Raw genomic sequence first — 26,583 nt, 5'->3', positions numbered from 1 at the left:
AAATTGTTTGAGAACCCCTTAATAATGGCTGTCCTAGCAACCAATGCCTGCCTCTGTCTTTTTGGCAGGTTTAGTTATGTGTTCTTTCTAAAAATTGAACTATTCCAAATTAAAAAAAAAATGCTAAAGAAACAGAGCCTATTTTTAAAGCTACGTCTTAGACTATTTCATTCTTATCTATACTTTCAGAGCATTCCAAAGTTCTGTTTTGTGCCTTCTCCCCTCTTATTATTGAGGTCTTAGAACACTGCCATGCACTCCCTGTCCTGAGCTTCCAGCCCTATGAATTCTCACAATTCTGTTGTATCTTAAGAAAAGCTGTTGGTTTAGGAATGCTCAAGCAACTGAATTAGCATATTGTGTTCATCCCTCATTCTTCACCTCTTTCAGTGTGAATTCAGTGTGTTCTCTGACTGACTTGGACAGTTTTTTTCCTGTTTGTAATCTTGCTAAAATTGCAGCACTCTGTGCTAAAAACTTTTGAAATCCTCTGTATTCTAAGAGTCGAGTGTTTGTAAAATAAAGTTAGGTAGGTGGTCTGATGAGGTACTGTCTTACAGTATTATTCTGTGGTCTTGGTGACCAGGGTTCAGTACTGATCTATTGCCTTGTGCCTGGGGCCAGAAGAAGAGGGGATGTAGAGTCAGAATCCTGTGGAGAAGGGTGGTTGGTGCACTTCCTATGTCTGCCTTAGGCAGGGCTTGAAAAACTTGTTCAATAACAACTCGTCCAAGGACCAAAACCACTAGCACAGAAGAAAAATCCCTGTGATTAGCATGCCCTCAAAACCACATCTTTGCAATTTAAAGGAATGAAAGTTTTTGTGTGGCTCATTGCCAGTACTACAGATACATAAAGTACAGTTAGGCATTTACAAAGTCATCTCCCATTTGTTGTCTTCTCTGCCCTTCCTGTGTTGGATTGTTTCTCTGCATTGTTTTGAGTGCATGCCATTCCCTCCTTTCCTTCTCCTGCTCTCATCTCTTTACAGCCTTTCTTCATCACTCTTTTGTTCTCTGCCTCTTTCCCTATATTTTTACTGTCCTTTATTCTCACTTCTCTGCTCCACCTCTTATCCTTCCCCCACTTTTAGTTTATCCCTCACTCACTTTCTGCCATTGATCCTCATCCACTGTCTTACCCAGCCATCTGCATGACCCCACCAGCACATGCACTCCTATTCACCCATTTACCAGGTCATGCTGGCTCCCCCTACTTTATTGAAGAAAAAGTACCGGCTTCAGCTGCTCTGCTACATCTTGAAAGCAGCAATGGCTCCTGGGTGCCTCTGGTCCTGCTGAAATAGAATCATGCTACCTAGGCCACATTGCTTCTGCTTCCCCCTCCCTCTCAACATACCTTTAAAGGAGTAACAGCCCTCAAGTTACTCTCTTTCCAGGCTTGCTGTCTTCTCTCAGAGGAAAGGGGCAGTAGCCTCAGCAGCTCTGCTCCCTGGCTTCACCTTCCAACTTGACCAAGGCCATTCTGTTTCCCCTTCCCCTCCTGAGAAAAACAGTAACAAGACCTTGGCTGCCCTAGGATGTTGGGTCCCATTACTGTTAACTATCTCTACTTAAACTGTAAGCTCTTTGGGGCAGGCACTGCCTCTTTGTTCTGTGTTTGTACAGCACCTAGCCCAGTGGGGTCCTAGTTCATGACTAGGGCTGTTAGGTGCTGCTACAATATAAATAAATACTGCTCAATACCTTAATCTGATTTTAAATAAAGATGTATATAGTATATTAAAAAAACTCCATTAAAAGAATGTTAAAGTTGCAAAGTTATGCATTGAAATTAGGAAATGCCAGAAATAAGGTTGTTCCTGCAACTTTGATTGGCACCTTTGTGCTTATGTGGTATGATCTTCCCCACTGTTACCTAGGAAATATGGGGCAGAGCCAGGAGTGGAATTCTGGACCTAGGTCCAAGTCCAGTGTTTTTAAAGAGAAGAGAATGTCCTTCTGCACCCAAGTTCCTCTGCTTCACTCGCTGTCCGTCTCATAGAACAAATCATGTGATCACCTTAGTAAAGACTATATCATAAATAGGCTTGGCAGAATTGGGCTTTATTTTTTATAATTTCAATGGATAATATTGATTTTTATTTATTTAAGTTTTCATACTTGTGAAGAACTAAGGGAGAGCGTGAAACAATAACGGTTTAATGACAGTAGATGTTGAGATTCAAAAAGTTAAAGCAGAAATTGTCAGCATTACATGTCAAAATATCCAGAGTAAATATCCTTAAATCAAACTCTTAAATTCTGAAGCGGTATTTTCCTTACCTTGCCCGTGCATAAATTTCAGTTACTGTCAATGGAAATATTTTTCCTCAATTTGTGTGTAGTGAAATCAATGTTTACCACTATTTAGTGACAAAAATCTAATCCTTCCAAGCCAAACCGTAGTGTGTACACACCAGAGGGCTAAGGATGTAAATATTAAACTGTTAACCAGTAAGCATTAGTCTTACTGGTTAACCCACCTTAACCATTAACTCCCAGCTCTGGGGACAGCTGGAGTAGGTGGCCTCATCCCTGCACCAGCTGGCGTGACCGCAGCTCCTCTCCCTTTAACTGGTTAACCAATTAAATGATATAATTTTAATAGTTTAAACGGTTAATTTTTTAAATGATATTTATATCCCTAAAGGGGGCTAAATTAAGGCTGCATGAACTACTTTTATTGCGCTACTTCCTAACCTCAATGCTTGATTGGCACTCAGCCCAGCCACTTTCCCCTACCAAAGGGGCCTAACTGTAGCTGCTGCTAATGCTTTTGTTTCTTCTCCATCTAGAGCAGAGATTCCCCATCTTTTTCTTTGAGGCCCCCACAACATGCTATCAGAACTCCACAGCCCCCTTGTGCTACAATAACTGGCTTTCTGCATATAAAAGCCAGGGCCGGTGTTAGGGGGTAGCAAACAGGGGAGTTGCCTGGGGCCCCATGCCACAAGGCCCCCCATGATGCTACATGGTTCAGGCTTTGGCTTCAGTCCCAGGTGGTAGGGATCAGGACCCCAAGCTTCAGACCCATATGGCAGGGCTTCGGCTTTCTGCCCCCGGCTCCAGTGAGTCTAATGCTGGCCCATCTTGGTGGACTCCCTGAAACCTCAAGGCCCCCCAGGGGGCCCCGGACCCCTGGTTGAGAACCACTGATCTAAAGTTCTAGTTCCATGCCTCAGAGTGGGCTCAGTGCCTTTGTCATGTCAGAGAACTCCACGGGGCGAGACAGGACCCTGCTTAGTTAGGGCATAAGTTAAAACCCACGAAAGCTTATGCCCCTATACATTTGTTACTCTAAGGTGCCACAATCACTCCTTGTTGTTTTTGCTGATACAGACTAACATGGCTACCACTCCGAAACCTGCTTAGATAGGGTGACCATACCTCCTGTTTTGGCCAGGTCAGTCCCTTTTTTAGGCCCTGTCCTGGTCATTCTGACTTTTTTGGCAAAACTGTGCATTTGTGCTGTTTGCTCTTGACAACTGATCATCAGAAGAGTGGGGTGTGATCCCTAGTGGGGTGGAAAACTGCTACACCAGGGCTGAGCTGGAGGGAAGGCTAGGGAGAGCAGCTCAGGCCAGCCAGCCCCTGGTGCAAGCGGGTGACGGGGGCTAGAACCAGCCCCGTATGTGGGTGGAGGGGAGGCCGCTGCGGGGAGGGGGACTGGGAGGACAGCAGGGGGCCTCGAGCTGGCCCTGTGTGCTGGAGGGGGCTGGGGGACCTTTGGCCAGCCCTGGGCAGGAGGGCTAGGACTGGCTCTGTGTGCAGGTGAGAGAAGGGGACCTTGGGTGGCCCAACGCACAGTAGGGCAGAGAGGAGTTCGGGCTGGTCCCGTGCTGGCCGAGGTGGGGTGACCTCAGGCTGGCACAAGTGGGAGGCAGTGAGGACTCAATCTGGTCCCACACAGGAGTGCGGGGGTCTTGGGCTGACCCACGTCATGTCCCATATACCCTCTGGGAGAATATGGTCATCCTAGTTAATGGAATGTTCACAGGCACTGGCAGAGAATCTCTAACCAAATCTACTAAAAAAGAAAAGGAGGACTTGTGGCACCTTAGAGACTAACATTTATTTGAGCATAAGCTTTTGTGAGCTACAGCTCCGATGAAGTGAGCTGTAGCTCACGAAAGCTTATGCTCAAATAAATTTGTTAGTCTCTAAGGTGCCACAAGTCCTCCTTTTCTTTTTGTGAATACAGACTAACACGGCTGCTACTCTGTAATCAAATCTACTGATCTGCAAATAGCAATTTTCAGAGGCTTATATCTTGGTCAAAATTGGGTGGATTTTCCTGGGGAGAACAAAAGGCATTTCTCTGACTCAAGGACTATCCTCCCAACAAATGTAAAGTTCCTCTTTCAAACCCTGGGGGAGATGGAGCTCTTCAAAGAAACTGTCAGAAAAACTATAGCTCTGGCAAAACAACCTATTTTTTACTAGCATTGTACTCAGAAACAGCTGAGCCATTTTGGGTGAAATAAAAAAAAAATCAACTTAAGGAAGAGATCAAGCATGGAAAATTTCAGCCCGAACAGTTAGTTTGGTTAAATGAATAAGCAACTGAGAACTGGCTGATTGATAGTTTTAGGCATCACGACTATCTCTGCTAATAGTTTGTGGCTATTCGTCTAACCTTTTCAATGTGGCAGACTCCTGTTTGTCCACCAATGCCCAAGCCACCAGCCCCCTCTCAGCTGTCTCACCAGTTGGAGTTGAGGTCCCCAGTCCCTCCTGAAATACTCCCAATTTCTAGATATTCTCCAGGTGGAAACTATTCTGAATACCATGTTCTGGATCTCAATCCCACTGTACACATTAACTATTAATTATTCTACTAGTAACGCTTCAAAAGGTGTCAAGGGGTAACTTGATTACAATCTGTAAGTGTCTACGGGGGGAACAAATATATAATAATGGGCTCGTCAATCTAGCAGAGAAAGGTATAAAACAATCCAATGTCTGGAATCCGAAGCTAGACAAATTCAGACAGAAAATAAGGCATAAATATTTAACCTTGAAAGTAATTAACCGTTGTAACAATTTACCCAGGGCAGTGGTGGATTCTCTGTCACTGACAATTTTTAAAGCAAGATTGAATGTTTTTCTTAGAGAGATACCATGGGAATTATTCTGGGGATGTTCTCTGGCCTGTGTTACACAGGAGGTCAGACTAGATGATCACAGTGGTCCCTTCTGGTCTTGGAATCTGTGGTGAAATAGAAGTCAAATCAAACCAGCAGCTTTTAACTTGATCCTTCAAATATGACCATGATATTTTTAGCGCTGTATATTTTGAATAAAAAGAATCAAATTCCACAGCTGAGGAGTATGGGATATAGTCAGTACATGTGGAACACACAAAGGCCATTTGAAGATGGAAGGAGAGGAGTGAGCTAATGCGAATGAAATGAGAAAGGATGGAATCTTGCAAAGATCAAACTCGTAAACTAACCTGAGCCAGTTGCACTTAGAAGTGTGTGCTGAAAAGCCCAGCTACTGAATTCTGTGCCTTCTGGAGGTGCTGAATTACAACAGTTGGAAGCTGCATTAATGAGGGATTTACAGGAGTGAAATTGGGATAGATTGCAAATGAATTTCCCCCTCTTCTCCCCCCATAGCATACTCAGGACTGGCTGTGACAAATACGGCTTCAGCAGTTGGCTTGAAAATCATTAGTTTCTATGGGGTTAGACCAGTAGTTCTCAAACTTTTTGTACTGGTGACCCCTTTCACATGCAAGCCTCTGAGTGCAACCCCCCCTTATAAATTAAAAACACTTTTTTATATATTTAACACCATTATAAATGCTGGATGCAAAGCCAGATTTGGGGTGGAGACCCCCCATGTAATAACCTCGCGGCCCCCTGAGGGGTCCCAACCCCCAGTTTGAGAACCCCTCAGTTAAACTGTGGGAGCAGTGGTTAGAGTCCAGCAATGTTCAATGCTCATTTACCACGCTTTTTTCTCCCATGATTTCAGCAAAGGGGCCATCAGACAGTCTTAGTGGGACACCCAGAAATGTAAGTAGTTCAAAAAACAGGAAAAAAATCCATTTTTTCCATTCACTTATTAAAATTAAGTGAGGGGGTTTACAGGGCAAAGATCCTCTTGTAATATGTAAACACCTAAAGGAAAGTAGAAAGACTTTGGGACTGTAAGAATTTATTTGAACAAAGTAGCAGCAAGAGAACGAGTAGACACTGCTGGGACTTTTTGTAAAAAAAACAAAACAAAATTAAATGCTTGTATGGCCTCTGTTCCTTAGTGATCAACATTTGGCTCAGGAAGTACTGGCAGAATCCACCTTATGACGATCCAGAATATAATGGGCAATTGGTTTGGATTCTGATAGAATCTGTGTATAAGTGAACTGAGATGCTTGGTCTCCTATGCACAGTGTTAAGCTGGTTATCAAGAAGAAATTGAAGGAACTAAACCCAGGCTGAGTTACAGTATGTTCCTGGTGGAAAATATTTTTAAATGCACCTAGTCATGACAGGACATTCCTGATTCAGAAAGTGTGTGTGTGTGTCCTGCTGCCTTTCATTTTTGGAGCTGCTCTTTCTGAACTGGAAGTGTGGTCACAAAACGTGTTTGCTTTTATGTACAATGAAATGGCAAATCATATTTCTTTCTTCACTGTAAACACTATTTAGAAAACAAATGTCACTTGCACCTGTTTCCAATTCCAGGTGAGCCATCCCCATTTCAGTCTTTAATTTCAGGGTCTTAGCAACACAATAGAAGAGATGGGGACCTTTTATGTGAAAAGGCTCCTATTTACAGGAAACTGTTATTTCTCTAATTCGGTTTAAAAAAGGTTGTTTCTCTGAATATTTTACCCTTGCTCAAACTCAAGGTTGATGTGATTAAATTATAATTTGAAAACAGTAACAGTTTAAACATACTCCATTTCAGCTCTTTACTTCCTCTCTGAACACACTTGAATAACATCTATTTTTTACATTCAGTTTTGTGTATAACAAGAAAAAATTGTAATGGTTAAAAATATGTTGTGTATGTGATTTGCATGGGATGACAAGAGTTAAAGCATGTTTGGCCCTGGTAGGGACCTTCTGTAGAAAAAGGCTTTACATACAAGTTGATAGAATTATTTTAAGTACAACTGACTTTGAATGTGAAGCAAGATTTAGGTCTAACTGTGTAGATACGAGATAATGAGAATACATCTAGGTTAACGAAGTCAGTTGCTTTAGACATCATTTACTTTATTTTCCTTTCAGTTTGACATCTGTCTATGAAAATTACTACGTGCCCACTGCGATCCTTCCTGAGCCATGCATCAGCCCTATTCTGTCTCAGTGGGAATATTACCGTCTTAAGATACCAAATTTAATATGACAGCTCCTATTGCTGGGAGTAGTACAATTTACATTTTCATCCAAAAGCCTCTCATTAAGATTTGTAAAGGGAATAGGAAAATATCCAGTCATTGTATCTTAACCTTATCATCATTTGTATAATAATGTTAATTTGGATTCTTGTGTGTCAGTTGCACAGCAAAGCTTTTGCTGATACTCCTGGGGTAAAACAGAGACAACCACATCTTTCTGGTTTCTCATTCCTGTTTGAACAAAACACAAGCTATACCCATTCTTGTTTATATAGCAGAGTGATCAGTGTGAATCTGTTGGTAAAATTTTCTCTGCTTTTGCTCTCTGATCGTGTCAGTTGACTTAGAGCAAAGCTTTCCATGTGAAAGTCCAATTAGGCTTCTGCCAGCCACCTCCAACTCACTCACACTGATTTATTTCTGCCATATGGAAACCTGAGCACTGAAACAAGCCTGTCTTGCTTGCCAAGCTACCCGCTCCACCCGAGGCACAGTTCTGCGTATGCTGGTTGCCCTGTGCACAGGAGTACTGCTGTTTGCACTCACTCTGTGCTGTATCACTTTTCCTCTCTGTCCCCAAGTGCTATTCTCTCCTGTTACACTAATGTTGAACTAAGGAGGTAGTGCTGCTGCCCTGGTAGTGCTACTTGTTCCCCCTCTCTGAGGTACTGTGCTATCTGTAGGATAAGTAAAAAAGCAGCATAGTATTTAAATTGATGTGCTAATGCTCCCCAGTGTCATGCCTTAAGTCTGCATGAGAATCTGAAATCCATCATTGCCAGAATTAATGTCTTATAAACTTGTGTTTTCCTCCAAGCTTTGGACAGGTATTTGCATTTTCCTAATATGTGGCACATATTTACTGTTAATATCTGATATTGAGCAGAATATTTAAATGAAAACTAAGATTAAATTGGAAATAAAATATGGATCTTGGAGGTAATACAAATCCATGGACCACATTAATAAGGAAATATGTCACTCAAGCCTTTGATCTCAACTCTGTTCTTTATTAACTACAATTAAAAGAAACACATGAAATGGGATCATGGAAAGCCATGAACTCTCATTTTGACACTGAAGTATGGTGGTTTAAATTCTGCTGTAATGTTGCATGTGGAGTAAAGAAAAATTGCATTTTTGTCACATGATTAGGGTATTATAATGAAGGACAGTTATTGCAATGTAAAATCATCACTTTCCAGAATCCAAACCACAATTTATTTGACAAGCCTTTGTGTAAGCGAGGGAATTGTCCCGCTGTTGTGGGGAACTTTCCTGGCTTACACGTTACCCTGGTGGAACTGGCTAGCAAAAGGATCAGTCCTCACTCCCCCTCCCTTTACCCAGAGGCCTACCTGACCTCGGAGACTCCCCTTCCACTCTTCTGTGTGGCAGTGTCCTTTTAACCCTGAGAAGGCTGGGCCCAGGATTCCTGGGGGGCTCAACACCGAATCTTGTTGTGGTCACTTAGGACAGGGGCTAGGATGTCCCCACTCCAGGGTACTCTTCCCCATTCTAGACGCTTCCCTGACCCACTGATCATTGCATATAGTTCAAAGGCAATACAATTTATTAAACAGCAATCGATTAAAAAAGTAAGGAAAAAAGGGTAAGGTTAAACAGTGATCCCACCCTGTGGGCATGGGGAAACCAAAACCAGACATGTCTGGAGCATAGGAGAAGTTCAGTCTATTCCTCACTTGTGCTGCAGGCAGGGCCGTCCCTAAGGGGGTGCGGGACCTGGGACATTAGAAACTTGGCACCTATCTGCCTTAGGGGGTGGGGGTGCTCCACCCAGGCCCTGCCCTCCCTCCACCCCTTCCCCCAAAGCCCCATCTCACCCTGTCTCTTCCCTGCCCAGTTCCACCCCTGAGCGAGCTGTGCCCTGGCTCCTTGCCCCCAGCACCTCCTGACTTTGCGTAACAGCTGATCCGCAGTAGGCACTGGGAGGGAGGGGGAGGTGCTGATCGGTGGGACCCGCTGGGGGAGTGAGAGGTTCTGGTAAGGGGGGCTCCTCCTTGCCCACCCGCCTGCATGCCATTAACCTCCCTACCCCGCTTGCTCTCCTGCCTTGCCTCCCCGCCTGTGGGGTCCAGGGCAGTCGCCCCTGATTCACTGTACCCAAGGGACAGCTCTGGCTGTAGGCATGCCGCAGGTCAGACGCTTGCTCTGGTAGTGGCCACACACCCTCAGGCTCTAGGTGGCAGGGCCCTTCCTCCCAGCGTCAGCTCCTCTGTTGGGGTTAAGAATAAGGCCCTACCAAATTCACAACCATGAAAACCACCTCAGACTGTGAAATCTGGCTTCCCCCTGTGAAATCTGGTCTTTTGTGTGCTTTTCCCTATACAATACAGATTTTGTGGGGGGAGGACCAGTATTTCTCAATTTGGGGATCCTGACCAAAAAGGGAGTTGGGGGGGGTCAAAAGGTTATTTTAGGGGGCTCGTGGTATTGCCACCCTTACTTCTGCACTTACTCCAGAGTTGGGTGGCTGGAGAGCGGTGGCTGTTGGCCGGGTGCCCAGCTCTGGAGGCAGCACCCCGCCAGCAGCAGCGCAGAAGTAGGGGTGGCAATACCCTACCGTGCCATTCTTACTTCTGTGCTCCAGCCTTTAGTGCTGGGCAGTCAGAGAGTGACGGCCCCAGCTCTGCAGGCAGCAGCACAGAATTAAGGGTGGCAACACCACACCATGCCATTCCTGACTTCTGTGCTGCTGCTGGCAGTGGTGCTGCCTTCAGAGCTGGGCTCCCGGCCAGCAGCTACCGCTCTCTGGCTGCCCAGCTCTGAAGGCAGCGCCACCGCCAGCAGCAGCACAGAAGTCAGGGTAACAGCACCACAAGCCCCCACCCCCACCCGGTAACCTTGCAATCTCTCCACAACTCCTTTCTGGGTCAGGACCTCTACAATTACAACACTTGCATTTCAGATTTAAATAGCTGAAATCTTGAAATTTACCATTTTAAAAATCCTATAACTGTGAAATTGACCAAAATGGACTGTGAATTTGGTAGGGCCCTAGTTATGATCCCTCTCCAAGTCCAGCCTGCAAGACCCCTTGGCTGGCAGCTTCTCCCTGCACTGGGCCCTCTGCCAGGGTCCCTCTTGTGCTTCCCGCCTGCTCGCTGCATCTGGCTCTGGACTGCTCCAGCTGCACTGTGCTTCAGTGCTGCTGTTGCTCCGGCTCTCCTTAGCTCAGCCTTCTGGCCAGGCAGCTCCAGCTCACATGGAGTACGGGACCCCATGCTCCAGACTTCCTCATTGTCAGTCAGGCTGCTGGCCTGAGTGTTGGCCTCTTCCCATTGGCCCTGGGACTGTCAGACTCAGGGTCTTGATATCTCATTGGCCTTTCCCCTTTCTTTTGGTACTGGGAGAGGGCCAACCAAAAAAAACACTGTTTTTGTGGGGGGCCAACAGTCCCCTTACATTTGTATAATTTTTTTGTTAAATTAACTTACTGGGAGTTTTTTTGTTTTTGTTTTTAAGGCATCTTAGACTTTTTCCTCTGTATGACTTCTTCCTTCTCACCACCAGATCATATTAGAATTCTTGGTCTTGATCTCCTCTGAAATCTAAATCAGTGGTTCTCAAACTTTTGTACTGGTGACCCCTTTCACACAGCAAGCCTCTGAGTGCGATTTCCACCCCCCCTTTATGAATTAAAAACACTTAGCACCATTATATATGCTGGAGGCAATGTGGGGTTTGGAGTGGAGGCTGAGAGCTTCTCCCCCACCCCGTATAATAACCTCGTGACCCCCTGACTGGTCCTGACCCCCAGTTTCAGAACCCCTGATCTAAATTGAAATGAAATGCTTTATTTGTTTATTATGGTTGCAAATGGGACTACTGGAAAGTCTAGATTTTACATTTTACTGAAGATTCAGGCCTGGGAGTGGAAGGAGAAACCCCAGTATTAGCTGGTAATGAATCACTGCTCATAATCTGTTCTGTTGCCCCTTGGAGACTGAAACTGATGAGAAGCCTAGCACTTGGATTATTGTGGTCTGGGTGGGGACAATATTAGTGCCATTAAGAAACCTTCATTACTGATCTCAACTCCTTTCTTTGCATTACTTGGGAAGGAGGCCAGCATCTCTCTGCTATGGTGTTATCATGGTATTGGATTCTGATGATGTAAATGTGATGCAATCTCTCTTGGTCACTTCTTAGGTAATTTATTTATTAGTGGGTAGCAGATGGCAGGGTTAGGGGAAATATCCAAGTGTCTGTAAGTGGTACATGGAAGGGGGAGTGCGAAAGAGCAGGTTTTGTGTCTCTTTGCCTTATTTCTCTCTTGTAGTGTGGTTTTGTTTGTTTGATTAAATTTTTTTTCAGAAGCAGGTTTGGCACTCCCCTCTCAGATCCTTGCATGATGCTTAAGTCCACAGTGGAACACTGTCAGTTCCTTACAGGAGATGCCATGTTTTATATATCTAATCTAGCCACACCTTCCTTAAGAGCGATAATGTTACAGAATAATGCTGTGACTACCCAAGGACATTCTGCTGCTTGGATTTCGGCCATTAGATGCTCATCCATTCTTGTTAAAGGCCTTCAGTGTCAACACACTTCTGCTAAAATCTTCTTGAATATTTAATTTGAAATTAGGCCATTTCTGAGATTGAGCTGGGATGTCTTTCCCATGCACACAGACATATTCTGTAGGATGTCACTGATGCTAAGGGTTCCCTTCGGGCTGTCGGGAGTATGCTGTGTGTGTATGCCAGGAGCTTCACAAGGCTCTACTTTGTGGGTGTACGGTGATCTAATTTTCATTGTTGTAGGCATGGGGTGCGAGGGTGGAGGCATGTATATCTCACTGAATAAGTTTGAGTAGCAGCCATATTACTTTGTATTCGCAAAAAGAAAAGGAGGACTTGACACCTTAAAGACTAACAAATTTATTTGAGCATAAGCTTTCGTGAGCTACAGCTCACTTTGTCGCATGAAGTGAGCTGTAGCTCATGAAAACTTATGCTCAAATAAATATGTTGGTCTCTAAGGTGCCACAAGTACTCCTTTTCTTTTTTTCACTGAATAAGGAAGGTTTCAGATCAATTATTTTTTCAGGCATGCCATTTTCTGACTACAAAGTTTTTGTTTTTTCTTCCAGATGACCGGGTTGATCAGCGAACCTGCCTTATCTGTGGAGACAGAGCTACAGGTCTGCACTATGGTATCATCTCCTGTGAAGGCTGCAAAGGGTTTTTCAAAAGGAGCATTTGCAACAAGCGGGTTTACAGATGCAGTCGAGACAAGAACTGTGTCATGTCACGCAAACAGCGAAACAGATGCCAGTATTGCAGGCTGCTCAAGTGCCTCCAGATGGGGATGAATCGGAAAGGTAAAGAGAATTAAGCTTCTTTAATTGTTTGCTGTGCACACACAGGGCAGGACATTGCAGCAAGTTTCTCTGTGTGACATAAGCCACCTACCTCTTTCGGTGAAGGGAAGAAAGATTTCTTCTTTGGTTTGAGATTTGGTTCGATACCTTCAAAACATAACATTTTGGTTTTCTTTAAGCAGTCAGTTAAAAACTAACAAGAATATTTCTCTCTGCTCCCATAGGGCACTGGATGTCCCCTTCACTTGTAATGTTGGTTAGGTGCAAAAGACTGTATTGATTCAGTTTAGTAACAGTGTTTGCTGTGCTCTGGGAATCTGTGCTGGATGTGGAGAGTACCTGTCAAACTATTCTTCTGACCTGCTTTGACACTGATGTATCATTTTGTCGTTGCTAGTGACACTACACACTGGTGTCTGATTGAGGAGGCGTTTTCATTTTAACTCCCAGTTTTCAGGGGTTTATCATGTTCCCCAAACTACTTTTCTGGGGTGAAAGTTTTCAAACCTTCTCATTTTAGAGGTAAGCTTTTTGAGAGACTTATCTTATTTGACACTCAAAGGGTGAGAAACTTGTGATTGCCTATTAACAGAAAAGGCAAATATAGGCATGCTTTTGTGTTATGCAGGTAGGGAAGGTTAATCCAACTCAGGCAATGAATTTCCTCCCTACTTCAATGTAGAGCTCTGCTCAGGATCCACACCTGCTCCACATCCTCCAAGATCAACTGCGATCCGGTATGCAATCTGCTAGCTGTCTTTTACCTGTATCTGCATCTGCAGCAGCAAGCCATCTCACAGGGGCTGGGGGTGGGGAGAGGAAGCGAGTGGGGGGGTGGGGACGAGGCAGTGCAACGGTAGGGACTGGGGGAAAGGGGCAGAATCTTGAGGAGACAGCGCAGTGGGGGCAGAGGGAAGAGGCGTTGCATCGCATGCTGCTTCTGGGGGCTCACAAGCGATGGCACACGGGGGCAGCAGCAATGTGTATTCCATCACAGTGGGGCAGAGGGATGGGGAGACGGGGCCCCGCCCTCTCCAATCCCCATGGCTGTGGGCGGGCCCTGCTGCCCAGGAGCCGGCAGGCTGGACCCGGGACTGGGAGCGCCGCCAGTGCTGCCAGGCCGGGTTCTGGTGGGGATGCTGGCACCGCCCGAAGGGCCCGAGCTGCTGGACAAGAAGCAGCACAGCGAGCAGGTGCTGCCAGCCCCAGCCGCTGGCTGCTGGTCCTGAGTGTGATATGTCCCCTGGCTGCCCGAGCCGGACACCACAGGCCAGGCGCCGCCAATGAGTAGACCCCTTGGCGGTTGTATCTGCATCGGATCTACTACCGCAAGAATGGTCTGCGGATATCCGCAGATTTGCGGGGCTCTACTTAAATGTCTTTTGTGCTTTCTGTGGGAATACAGTTCTCATCTTCTGCCTTAAATTTTAGGAAAGAGAGGCTAGTGTAGACAAGGCCTGTGTGTGCTTGCTTCAAAACAGTTCTGTCAGAAAAACTGTGGAGTTGCAACAGGGAAGGGATTGAGAGCTGACACCATTTTAAAAATGGGAATTAAAATGGTTCACCATGATCACCTACTCAATGAGGGGTAACGGTGCAGCACCCTCCTTGCATGTTGGCTTTCACTTTGAAATATGTACCATCTCGTTTATGCTGTGCTAAGGAAACGAGTGTTTGTGCCTCCATTACTAGAATTAGAAAACTGACTTTTGCTAAGATTGATTTTTAAAACGTAACCAAACATGACGTCCTAGCAAGGACAAATGTTTTTGGAAAGGGTAGGGGAAGGGACTTTTACTACAGCTACCATTTGCTGGATTACTCCTCCCTGAAACAGCTTTAAATAGCCCTTCAAAAAATCCCTAGAGACTACAGAAAGGCCTTGAAAGTTAGGGACAGTAAAAGATTTCATGGACATCAGGAGTGCCTGATTTTTTAATCACAGGCCATCGTTAGACCCTTCCTTAATCATCCCCCAAGGAATTTATCCTTTTACACTTAAAACTTTCTTCATGAGGTGGCTCTTGTATCATAATAGTTCATTAATAGTCTACCACTTTTCTGCCAGGTACAGTTTCACCAAGCAGGGTGATGCAAAGTAGGAGCTCTGCACTTTTAATTTGGGGAGCTCTGTCATATAATCTCCTTATGTAGATAAAGTGTGGAACACACTGATCAGTTTGAAAACCTGTTGCATTAGCTTCTTCTTTAGTCTGATGCGATTGCCCCTCTATTACCAAGGAGAAAATCCATTTGTTTTAGTTCATGTGGTAGCTTACTGTATTTGTATCATATAGCTATTAAAATAATTGTAGAATGGTCACAGAAATTACGGTCCAAAAACTGACATCGTCAGTGAAGGGAGAGGAGTTATGGGCAACGGTTTTATAATGGAATATTCAGTTTAAACATTGTCTGTGAAAAGACCTAAAGTAAATCTTACATTTCCTTTCATCTGAACGCTGACAAAAGCAACTGTTCTAAAATGCCATGCAGCATCAGATAATATTGGTTGTCATTTTGATCAGGGGATGACTGGTGTGTGATTAAATGGGCCATGCAGGATTTTTGTAATCTAGGGCACATATGATGCGGGCTTTTAATTTAAATAGTAAAGTGCTCTTGTAAAGAAGTTTTAATGTGGTCAATTAGCCCATCAAATGCCTGTTTAAACTTGAAAAGAATTTTTTACTCTTCCCTGGAATAAAGAACTGATTTTTAAAAACTAACCTTCCTAGTTTGATTTCGGCATGCATTTGTGTTCACTGACACACCAACATTTTGACCATTTAAATCCTTGGCAATGTGGCCTCCTATACTTTTTAAAAGCAGATTTTTTTTTTTTTTTTTTTTTTAGCTTGGCAACAACAAACAGGAAATTTGAGCAGAACTGGGTGAAACTGTAATATAGTGATTGCTCAGGCGCACTCCTTTGATATGCATAGAGGGTATTAGGCATCAGAAGGCAAGTGAGTAGTCCTTGTGGGAAAGGCTGCTTCCTGGATTCAGAAACAGAAATATCATTTCTTTTAAACCCAGCTATTTATTCTCCTAAGACTTTGTTATCACGAATGTGAAAGCCACTCACCAAATTCCTTCTTGGATGTTCTTACAGAATATGTCATACAGTCACTAAACCCAGAGCTCCACAAAGATTGTTTTATAGTGAAACTTCATTACAATAACTGGTGGTTGAGATGAGATGAAAAAAATGATGCCCTGACCATTTGTGCTCATAAAAGATCCAAGGTCATTTTGTTCAGTGGGAACGAGGGTTAGGCCTGGCTAAATTTAAACTTGGAAAATTGTGTTCTGAATGATCAAAACTCCCCAGGGTTGGAGAAATGGTCGCTTTACTTTCCTCAAAAGAAAAGGAGTACTTGTGGCACCTTAGAGACTAACAAATTCATTAGAGCATAAGCTTTCGTGAGCTACAGCTCACTTCATTGGATGCATCTGATGAAGTGAGCCGTAGCTCACGAAAGCTTATGCTCTAATAAATTTGTTAGTCTCTAAGCTGCCACAAGTACTCCTTTTCTTTTTGCAAATACAGACTAACACGGCTGCTACTCTGAAACCTTTACTTTCCTAGTTGGTGTGCTTTGCCTCCTACCTTCTTGTAGATGATATAATGCTGAGTCTATCGGTGAGAGGCCCTTGCCAAACCAGAAATGCACCACCTTCCCCTAGCAGTTGTCAAAGACATTATCAAAACCATACAGTAATCTATTCTTTAAATATTGACTGTCAAAAATTTAAATCTCCATTGCTCCTTGAGTGGCCGATGGGGGACTACTGTGAAGTGATGCAGAACTCATTCCTGCTAGCTCCCCTTTCCCTGGACTGACTCCATTCCAAGTCTCTGCCCTGCAATGAAAGATGGAGTCCCAGTTTTCAGTGGGCTCCGGTAAATTCCGGGAATTCTTTAATCTGCCTTTGTACATACGGAGTACATAGGGAAGGCCTTAGTTGCTGCTCGTTCAGAAGGAAACAGCGCCATCTCCTGGCCACTGGTCAGGCATACCATAGTGAAAGACTAGTTTTCCTTTCTTTCCTTCCTTCTCCTGGGAAACTCCATTAATTAATCTCATTGAAGAGCAAAGTCAAAACAGCTAGGGCTTTTTCTGCAGATGAAAACCCAGATGTTCTTTTAGAATGGTAAAAAGAGGGTGACCGGTAACAACATTATTTATAGCTGTTTACGATGCTCCAGGCTGGATGGCTTTTCAGTTGTATGTATAAAAAATAAATAAATTAAACTGGGGGGGTTTCCAAACAAGACCTGTGTAACTTATCAACTCACCATCTTCAAAGATCATTGTGGCTCAGATGTGGTGGTATATGGCTGTTGGGTGGACAGGAAAGTTGCTCATATTTTTTTTACCCCGGTAGGTACCAAGGTTCAAGCGTAATTTCACAGTGGTTTCTCTGTCCTCATTGACCAGAAAGAAAGTTATAGTATGACTGGACCACAAATATATTTCACAACCATGTTTAAATGTATATTTTTGTAGGGTCAACAGGCCCCTTGGCATTGAGCTTACAAGGAGTCCAACTTGCCATTTTTCTCCTGAAGAACCTCTGACAGGGCCTGGTAACCAAGACAGGTAGTGCAGGAATGCTTGGAGAGCAGCCTGTTTTAGCATCATGCATTTTCTAGCATGTAAGTCATGAAACAAATGTTACACAGGTTAACAGAACTGTCCCCAACATGTGACCTATCACCAAACATCACGTCTACAGGCATTACAGAACTGGGAGCACTTCACAAGGGGTAACAAAAATCTCTCTCAAAAATCCCACTTGAAAACATACTAAATAAATGATGTTTCCAAGCACGATACAAAAAAAAACCACCTTGAGGCAGGCAAAGCACCTTGTAATTACTATTGCGTAAAGAAAGGGAGAGCCTAAAATAGGGGTGCTGAACAGCAAAAAGGACTGCTGCTGCCAGACGTGCAGCATCTCTGCAGATTTCTGTACTCACCAGTACTACTTTATTCAAAGTATGGGGCTTGCATCAGCTAGAGCCCTGATATGGATTACACCTTTGCTATGAAAATCAGATAAGCGAACAAAATGAAGAGGGAGATCCCATTCAGTGACTGAGTATTCAGGGTTAGGGTTACAATTCAGTGCTGCAGTTAGACAGAATAGGCCCAAGAGTGTACAGGAAGTTGTAGGAGGTGTTTGCTCATTTGGAGACTAGTTGCTCTTCTGGTTGCACATGCCTATTTTGAAGGATGGCTGGCAGCTTGTCAAACCAGTTCAGCAGGGAGGTGGGCAGTGCTGGAGTGACAGGGCATGCTGTAAGACACAGACCCCATGTGTGTGATGCTAGCTCCTAGGCATCCTTCAGGCATTCTGTATTTCATTAACTCAGCCTGGTTTTATGGGGCTGTGGATGGAATCTTCTCCCTCCTGAGGCTAATGAAGAATGCTGCTGCTGCCTCCTCACCTGAGTGCCAGTCCACAGACTGCCAAACCAGAGGTGATGCCATTTTATCTGTACAGCTGTGGTAGCTTCTCCCTTGCCTTGTGGTTCAGGCTGCAGGTTGGCCTCTCAAGCCTTGGGAGTCAGGTAGGCTTCACAGCTCAAGCTGGATCCCGAGCTTCAACATCCACACTATTGTTCTTAGCTCTCTAGCTCAAGCCCCGCAAGTGCGAGTCTCTCTGCCCTGGTTGCAAAGCCTGCTCTGAGCTGCAGGGTGAACATACCTTGAAGTCATCTCACCTACAAAGTGCACTGAAGAATGAAAATGTTAGAGAACCTCTATTGAAACAGTGACTTGCTACTGGGAGTCAGTAGGCTTCCCTGGGATTATTCGTACTGGGGCTGAAGTTTGTCCTTTGATATTTTTTATATATTTTTTTATTTGATTTTATTTTATTTTTTTACTCCTGCCCCCTTACCATGCACTGCTGCATGAGTCATTTATCAGCTCCTGCAGAGGGAGGGTGAGGGTACCCCACAGCAGCCAGAGGCTGCTTTGTGCCTGGGATGAGTCGTCTTCCACATCTAGCTGTGTCTACGGTGGGTGGCCAGGAAAGGGATTGTGACCTATGTGATGATTCTCAGGATACTCAGGACTAAGAGTCATCTTGTTTCACCTCCTCCCTCCAGCCTGAGGGAGTCTTGCTTATGCCTAACGGGCTGTCAGTTCCATGACAGCACCACCTGTTAGTCACTCAAGCACATTCCTCTGGGCTATGCCAGCTCTTACCTTGCCTTACAATATATGTACTCTAGTCCTTGAGTCCCTTTGAAGCATTTCCCTGTAATGGTCAGCAACTTATCCGCTGGACACTCACAGAAATACCAGATCTACAGCCCCAAAGAACAGTGTACACCATAGATGTAGTTTGACTTCTATATTTGGAGGGGGGGGCAGCACCAGTCAGGCCAACAGGGCTGCTCATGTGGGGGCAAATTTCACGTCTGCCTGAGGCTTGCAGTTTGGCTGAGAACTCCCCCACCTCCCCAAACTACACCTATGGTGTATGCACCATTTTGTAGGATTCAACTCCGGATAAGCACCTTGATCACAGCACTGAGATATGTTTATGGTGAAAACAAGAATGTTTGTTGTCAAAAAGTCAAGATTCAAGTGATAGTAAGTATGAATAGTGGAAACAAATGGTGATTACATATAAAACAAAATTATAGCACGCTTTCTAGAGACTAAAGTTAACTACCAGTCTAACTTCCTGGCTAAAAAGGTTTATCTCACCCCCCGCCCCAAAGTGCCGTGCAGTGTTTCAATCAAGACAGGATGAGATTTCATTTTCAATTATGTGAAAACGCTGTCCATTTGCTTCCTACATGCAGGATATGGGGATGTCTGTCCTCAGAGACAGGATAACCACCTGTGGTTTTTTCCTGTGCACTGCTTCCCTGTTGATTTCACATCTCTCCATTGACTTTGTATATAAATGAGTGTTAGCTTGCAGTGCTTAATTTGCATCCTAACAGAGAGACAGTTGAATAAACATCTCTTGTCTATTTTTCACCTCTGCTGGAGACTCAGACCTTTGTATGGGCTCTAGGAGCCTGTTTTCTGTCTATATATGTAACTTCATACAATGTCAGTACGTACATTTCAGTGTGATACTAATGACCAGCATTACTGGTCTTTCACTAAAGACCTCACATGACATGCTGTGGTAAACCAGAATGTACCTACCAGAATCAGGGCATTCCTGGAATCTCTTTGCCAGCATTAAGGGGTTATTGGGTCACAATTTCACAAACTTAAGAGGGGCTTCAGCTGGAAGAATAAGCAGCAGGAGCAGTTGAAATCCTTTGGCACAATGGTCCTTTTCCCATGCAGGATTTCCCAGGTAATAGAAGAAAGTGGGGTTATGGGAGAATAGAGAAAACGCCAAATAGAGGTGAAACTAGCTCTAAATTGAATACAATTGAGACTTTCTATAAATGGTTTGTGAGCCTTTAAGAAATGCAGCCTCACTATTTAGAAGCCTTTCAAAGGGCTTCCTCCTTTTGGAACAAAACTGCTTAACTAGTCGAATAGCTAGGATTTCAAGTCACTGGTTCACATACACTCAACTTGTAAAGTGTGTCCTTTCCGTGCTCTGTGGTGTCTTGAGGAGACCTTGCCCTGTGCAATAGCAGGGATGGAAGCCTCTTGTCTTTTGTGCAGCCTCAACACTAGAGGGAATCAGTTAACACTCTGACAGGACCCTGGTTTAATCCAGAGAGGTGTTTGCTATTGGTTTTGTGCACAGCGCATAGGCCAGAGATGGACAAACTATGGTCCGTGGGACCTTCCTGCCCGGCTCCTGAGCTCCTGGCCCGGGAGCTCGCGCCCAGCCCCTCCCCTGCTGTCCACCCTCCCCCACAGCCACACCAGTAGCGCTCTGGGTGGTGGGGCTGCGTGCTCACGCAGGGCAGCACGGCAGCGTGCTGGGTGGTGCAGCGGCCAGACGTGCTGCTCTGAGCAGCATGGTAAGGGGCAGGAGGTCCTGGGGGCAGTCAGGGGACAGGAGGAGGTTGGATGGGACGGAGGTTTGGGCAGGGGCAGTCAGGGGAAGGGGAGTGGGGGGGTTAGGTAGGGGGTCGAGTCCTGGGGGGCAGTTAGGGGCAGGGGTTCCGGGAGGGGACGGTCAGGGGACAAGGAGCAGGAGGGGTTGGATGGGTTAGGGGTTTTGAGGGGGGCAGGCAGGGGGCGGGAAGTGGGAGAGGGCGGATAGGGGGCCATGGCCAGGCTGTTTGGGGAGGCACAGCCTTCCCCACCCGGCCCTCCATACTGTTTCATCCCCGGATGTGGCCCTTGGGCCAAAAAGTTTGCCCACCACTGGAATAGACGTATACATCCCAGTACTAATGAAGGGGGGACACCCTGCTGTGGAGAACATTGCTACTTCAACCAGTTCTCGTTAGTGGTACAGTGGGGTGCTTTTCCTTTACCATCTCTTGAGTTTTCAGGCAGTTGTGGTGATATGGTACTTTTTCATTTCTACATCACCTTTCACTCGAGGATCTGCAATGGCTATATAAATATTACTTATCTCTGATTGCCCTTGTCAGCCAAGTAAATATTTTTGTGATTCCCATTGCAAGTGGGAATCTCAGTGCATACTACACAGCCTCTTGTTTCCCCCGGGGAGAAATACACATGAGCTGCCTTGTTTAACAAAATAAAACTCAGATTCAATGTCTCTGTAGACAACAGGCAATTTCCTGCAGGCCAGGTGTTCTCTGTGTGATAGCATTCCAGAATGCAAAAGAATAGTGGTGTTCCTAACCAGCGTTTGGCTCTTTCCTTTCAGCAATCAGAGAAGATGGCATGCCAGGAGGCAGGAACAAAAGTATTGGACCTGTCCAGGTAAGCGTATTTTCACTTTCCCTAGTGCAGTGCTCTTCATCTTCTGTACTGTTTGTTAGCCTTTAATCACATGACACCAGAGCACATTTGTACAAAGACACCATCATGCTACTTCAGGAAATGGGGAAGGTGACCCAGTCATTAAGGCTTTGAAGGGGAGAAAACATTGCTATCCTGCCGGGAGGCTGCATGTGCTCAGAGCGTCCCTTGACATCATTTCTGCTGCCTCTAACTGCCGCATGAGGCAGAGTCATGGACAACACACCCCGGAGAAGGGGTTGAGTTGGAGTTGGGGGGTATGTAGGTGTTTCAGGACTGCCTTGAATGTGCTGGATATTTCTCTTTAGGATCTGGTTGGCTCCTGCACTGCAGAATCCCGGGTGGTTACTTAGCATCTCAAGGCTCTATGCCATGGAAGCAACCATACCCAAGATTTAGGCCTGAATTAATTTGGTGACCATCTTCCAGCCAGTCCCGTGTCATTAAGGATGCATTCCATTTAGGAAGCAGATTTGTAAATAAAGCCCTGATCTTGCCTGGCCCTAGAGAGACATGACATGGCCCCAGTGGATTACAGGTTATTGGCTGGCTACATGAATAAAGTGACAATCTCCAAACTACTTGATCAGACTGTAGGAAACCTTCTGTCCTTCGTAAGTCAGGACAAGCACTTCAATCCCTGCAAAGCTCCCAGTAAATCTTGCAGTGTCCATACCACAATTTCTTAAGTTGTTGCAAGTGGGGTACCCAATAAATGTCTTCCTGATTGATGGGGCAGCATGTCTGGAGATGTCTTATAAAATGCTAGGTAATTTGGCACAATAGCTTCTCCTGAACCAGTGAGAAATGATTTGCCATTTTCCAGCCTGCAGCAAGAAATGCTATCTTAAAAATACTATTTATTTTAATAATATAGAAAGAGCCTTACATGACACTGTCCATGGCTATGCATCTATGAAAAACTCTACTCACTACAGCACAGAACTGGAGTGGATAGGATGGAAAGGAAATATGGTCTGTATACAAAAAAAAAAGGGGGGGGGGAGAGAAATATCTGAATAATACTGATCCCAGCCCAGCTACTGTTTCTGCTTTATCTGGAATATTAATTCCAAATTTCGCTGCCTGAGATAAGTTCACCTCTCCAGACACATGCAGTTAAATCGTAGGGAATTGCTGTGGGCTGTAAGGAAGCAAAATGGTCCAGATCTAGTAATTGCTCTTCCAGTGCTAGTCTGATGTGCATCTCACTGTGTGTATGCTGTGGGTATGCCTGAAGCCGGAGAATCTTGAAAGCAGTGTCCGTTGGTCCACACATGCACCTTGGCTCACCTTGTGCCTGCAACTGAGGAGATAAAGGCAGATTGACTGCCTCTCCGGTTCCTTCTCACTACTTCCTGATCCGGGTTGGACACTCCTGTTTCGGATGCTTCAGCTTTTTTCTTTAGCTGTGAACGTATATTTAGATATCTCTAAATAGTTTTAGTATTAATCTGCCAGTTTTAGTGTTTTATAGTTAGCCAGTTTCTCTGATCTGGGGAGCACCACCTCTTCCCCAGACTTCCTTTGGGTACTGGACTATGCCCAGGACTATGGGCTTCAAAATTTGTGCTTCCTGCCTGTGATCCTCCTCTGTCAGTGACAACCACCAATGCTGCTTGTACTGTCTCAGGGAAGCCCACATTGCAGCAAGGTGCGGTATCTGTTCTCCAGCCATACCCTGAAAGGGTGGAATTTCCTCTTAGGAAGCACCTAATGGAAAGGGCCATGAGGCCACTATCAGACTGTGGCTGAGGGACCCCCTTCCCTCCCCCCCCATTTTGGACTGACTCAGCAAGCAGCGTGCCTGCTTCCATGAGGTCTGAAACAGGAGCGAAGGAGTCTACTCCCACAGATCCCTCAGTAGGGTCTTGTTGGGAGAGCAGGGAGCATTCTCATAAGCAAGAGGATAAGTCTTCCTCCAAATCCACTTAAAAAAAGTCATATGTAGCCCTGTGCAAACTGAGCACTAACTCAGCCCAAGAGAACTTAGTACATACTAAGTCTGAGGCATGATAAGGGAGCCCACAAGTATAGGGCTTCATTGGCACCTCATCATGATTGGGTGTACTAGTACCTCCTGAGCACAAGCCCTGAGTTCCCCCGGTACCAATGAAGACCGGTAGCTGAGAGCATTGATCACACGCAGTTCCATCGGACTTCAACGGCTTTGGCACGCTGTCTCTAGTGTGGCTCTGGTGGTTCAGGAAAACAGGACTCTTCTCGCTCTGGTAAGAGATGAGATCTATGCTGCTTCTGACGACACCTAAGGAGGTCATCTAGTCCAACCCCCTGCTCAAAGCAGGACCAATCCCCAATTTTTGCCCCAGGTCCCTAAATGGCCCCCTTGAGGATTGAACTCACAGCCTTGGGTTTAGCAGGCCAATACTCAAACCACTGAGCTATCCCTCCCCATCTCCCACCAGGGGAGCTGGCCTTTTGAAGGGTTTGTCTCCCTATCCATCTTTGGGCTGTGATTTCCCTCCAGTGGCAACCGTGTTGGAACTAAAATCATTTTTTCCTCACCAGGAGATGAATCATTATGTCCTCCTCCAAAACACCTTCCTGGAACAGCTTGGGACCAACCTCTGCCTCATCATGCCTTAGGGACAACAGCAACCCCCATTTGGCCCATTCTTTTGGCCACGCTGGGGGCCATGGGACCAGTACCATTTCACTGGTTTGCTGGAGAGTCACCCCTTCCCTCCCCTTTGAGGGGACAACTGGAGCTGCCGCCAGATTTTATTGAAGAATAGAAGTACACACTGGATCAAGCAGTTCTACAAGATCAGACGAGATTGCAGTCTTCATCACCAAATGAGGTAGTGATTTCAATGTCTCCAGCCTCCTTCAATGGCTATAAGCACTTCAAGGAACTCCTTTGTTAAATTGGAGCGGAGCTGCAGATTCCTCTTGAGGAGGTTCAGGGGCCCCAACACAAGCTCCTGGACAACCTTCAGCCCTCCGCCTCCAGTAGAATAGTGCTTTTGGTTAATAAAACTATCCTGGAGCCAGCTAGAGTGGTCTGGCAATCCCCAGCTACCTGCATCTCCATGCCCAAGAGGGCAGAGAAATGGTACTCTGTAATCACCCAGCCAAGGTGATGGAATTTCTGTTCTTTCACTCTACTCCTAATTTTTGTTGGTCCAAATGGCTGTAGAGAGTTCTGGGCAGTAACACCCGCAATCTATCCTGATTGACAAAGAGGACAAGCATCTCAACTTATTGGGAAGGAGAAAGTATTTTCTTCTTCTAGCCTCCAGTTCAGAATAGCCAGCTACCAAGCACTACTGGCTAAGTATGACTTCCTAAACTATTCAAAATTCACAGACTCCGTTGACAGTCTCCCCCAGCAGGACAGAGCTCATTTCCAGGTTCTCATAGATGAAGGCAAAATGGTTGCCAAGACTGCTCTTCAATCAGCAGTAGCCTCTGCACCAGACAAGGCAGTAATTATCAATGCATTACTGTTGGGTTGGAGAGTCCACGTGGACAACCATACAGAACAAGACATCTGGACATCTTGAGAGACCGGATGCACGTCAATGTTCTAGAGTTACAAGCTGTTCGAAGAGCTTGCAAAACCTTTCTCCCATTTGTTCAAGGTCACCATGCACTCTGTGTCAGACAACATCACAGCCATCTTTTACAACAACAAACAAGGAGTGAACTCCACCTGCCCGCTCCCCTTTGCCATGTGCAGAAGTGGTCAGTCTGCGAAACTGGTGCATTGGCAATCAGATTACCCTGTCAGTGTCTACCCCTGAGGAAACCAGAATGTGCTAATGGACTCTCTTAGCAGACACTTTGCATTTGATCACAAGTGAGAGCTTCATAACTCTGTGGTAAACAATATTTTTGCTCCACCGGGGACCCCACCAGGGACTTGTTCCTCTCCAACAAACTAGAAAGTGCAACATATACTTTTCTAGAGGAGCCCTGGGTTGCCACTCACAGGACAACACTACTCCTTCCATAGTCAGATCATCTGAACTATGCCTTCTCTCCACCACCACTCCTCTGCCTCAAGTTTTGCACAAGATGTGGCAGGAAAGGGCATGAGTTAATCTCATTGCTCCCACTGGCCCAGATGGTTTTGGTTCTTTACCATGGCATTTTGGGCACCGATCACATTCCTACATTTTTCCTAGTCTCCTGACTCTTGGGCATGGCACTATCAGGCATTCTAGCCAACGGCGGCTTCATCTCAGAGCCTAGTTTTTGGATGAGCGTCATCGAGCAGTCAGGTTCTGAAGTTGTGCAGAATGCCTTTCCTCATAGGAAGGATTCCGCTAGGAAATGTTACCTGGTCAAGGGGAAGCGTTTATCTGGGCCTGTTTCTCCAAAAGCCACAGATATTCCATTCATTCTGGACTGTATTTTTTCCTTGAAGACAACAGGTTTGCCTGTCAATTCGTTATGGATCTGCTTGGCAGCAATCAGTGCAGACCATCTGCCTTCACAGGGCTACTTGATCTTTGCACACCCTCTAGGCCTTTCCAGAGTCTGCTAGTCAATCAGAACCTTTCTGCCTATTTAAAAATAGCCTCGTGCTCAATGGGGCTTGAACCTTGTTCTCTAAACTAAGCCTCCTTTTGAACCATTAGCTTCTTGCTCCATGTCTGTCCTATTCCTGAAGGTTGCATTCCTCGTAGCCATCACCTCAGCCAGGAGGGTTGATGAGCTTGGGGTATTGATGGTAGGTCCTCCTTATTCTGTATTTCATAAGGACAGAGTTTCATTATGTCTACACCCTAAATTAATTCCCAGAGTAGTCTCTGCATTTCACCTGAACCAGTGTATCCACTTACCTGTGTTCTTCTCAAAACTTCACACATCCTTGGAAGAAAGGCAGCATTCCCTTCACATTCAGCGAGTCTTAGCCTTTTACCTGCAAAGAAGGGAAACAATCAAGAAATCCCATAGCAGAAAGGGTCAGAGGTCAGGATATATCCTCTCAAAGAATCTCAAAATGGGGGTCTGGCTGTATTT

The 26,583-nt window shown here is 45.3% G+C and overlaps 1 protein-coding gene across 5 annotated transcripts in view; it reads left to right on the top strand.

Moving 5' to 3' along the window:
* The window catches only part of NR6A1 (nuclear receptor subfamily 6 group A member 1), a 197,615-nt gene that overhangs the window by 146,022 nt on the left and 25,010 nt on the right, over positions 1–26,583 (top strand). For all 5 annotated transcript variants that reach the window (XM_038375034.2, XM_038375030.2, XM_038375029.2 and 2 more), the window contains 2 exons: positions 12,476–12,706; positions 21,497–21,552. In XM_038375034.2, the coding sequence (XP_038230962.1) occupies positions 12,476–12,706; positions 21,497–21,552 (287 nt within the window). The remainder of the gene's footprint in view (positions 1–12,475; positions 12,707–21,496; positions 21,553–26,583) is intronic.

The sequence above is a fragment of the Dermochelys coriacea genome, chromosome 16, assembly GCF_009764565.3.
Source record: "Dermochelys coriacea isolate rDerCor1 chromosome 16, rDerCor1.pri.v4, whole genome shotgun sequence".
NCBI classification, from domain to species: Eukaryota; Metazoa; Chordata; order Testudines; family Dermochelyidae; genus Dermochelys; species Dermochelys coriacea.
This window is presented reverse-complemented; position numbering and strand designations above follow the sequence as displayed.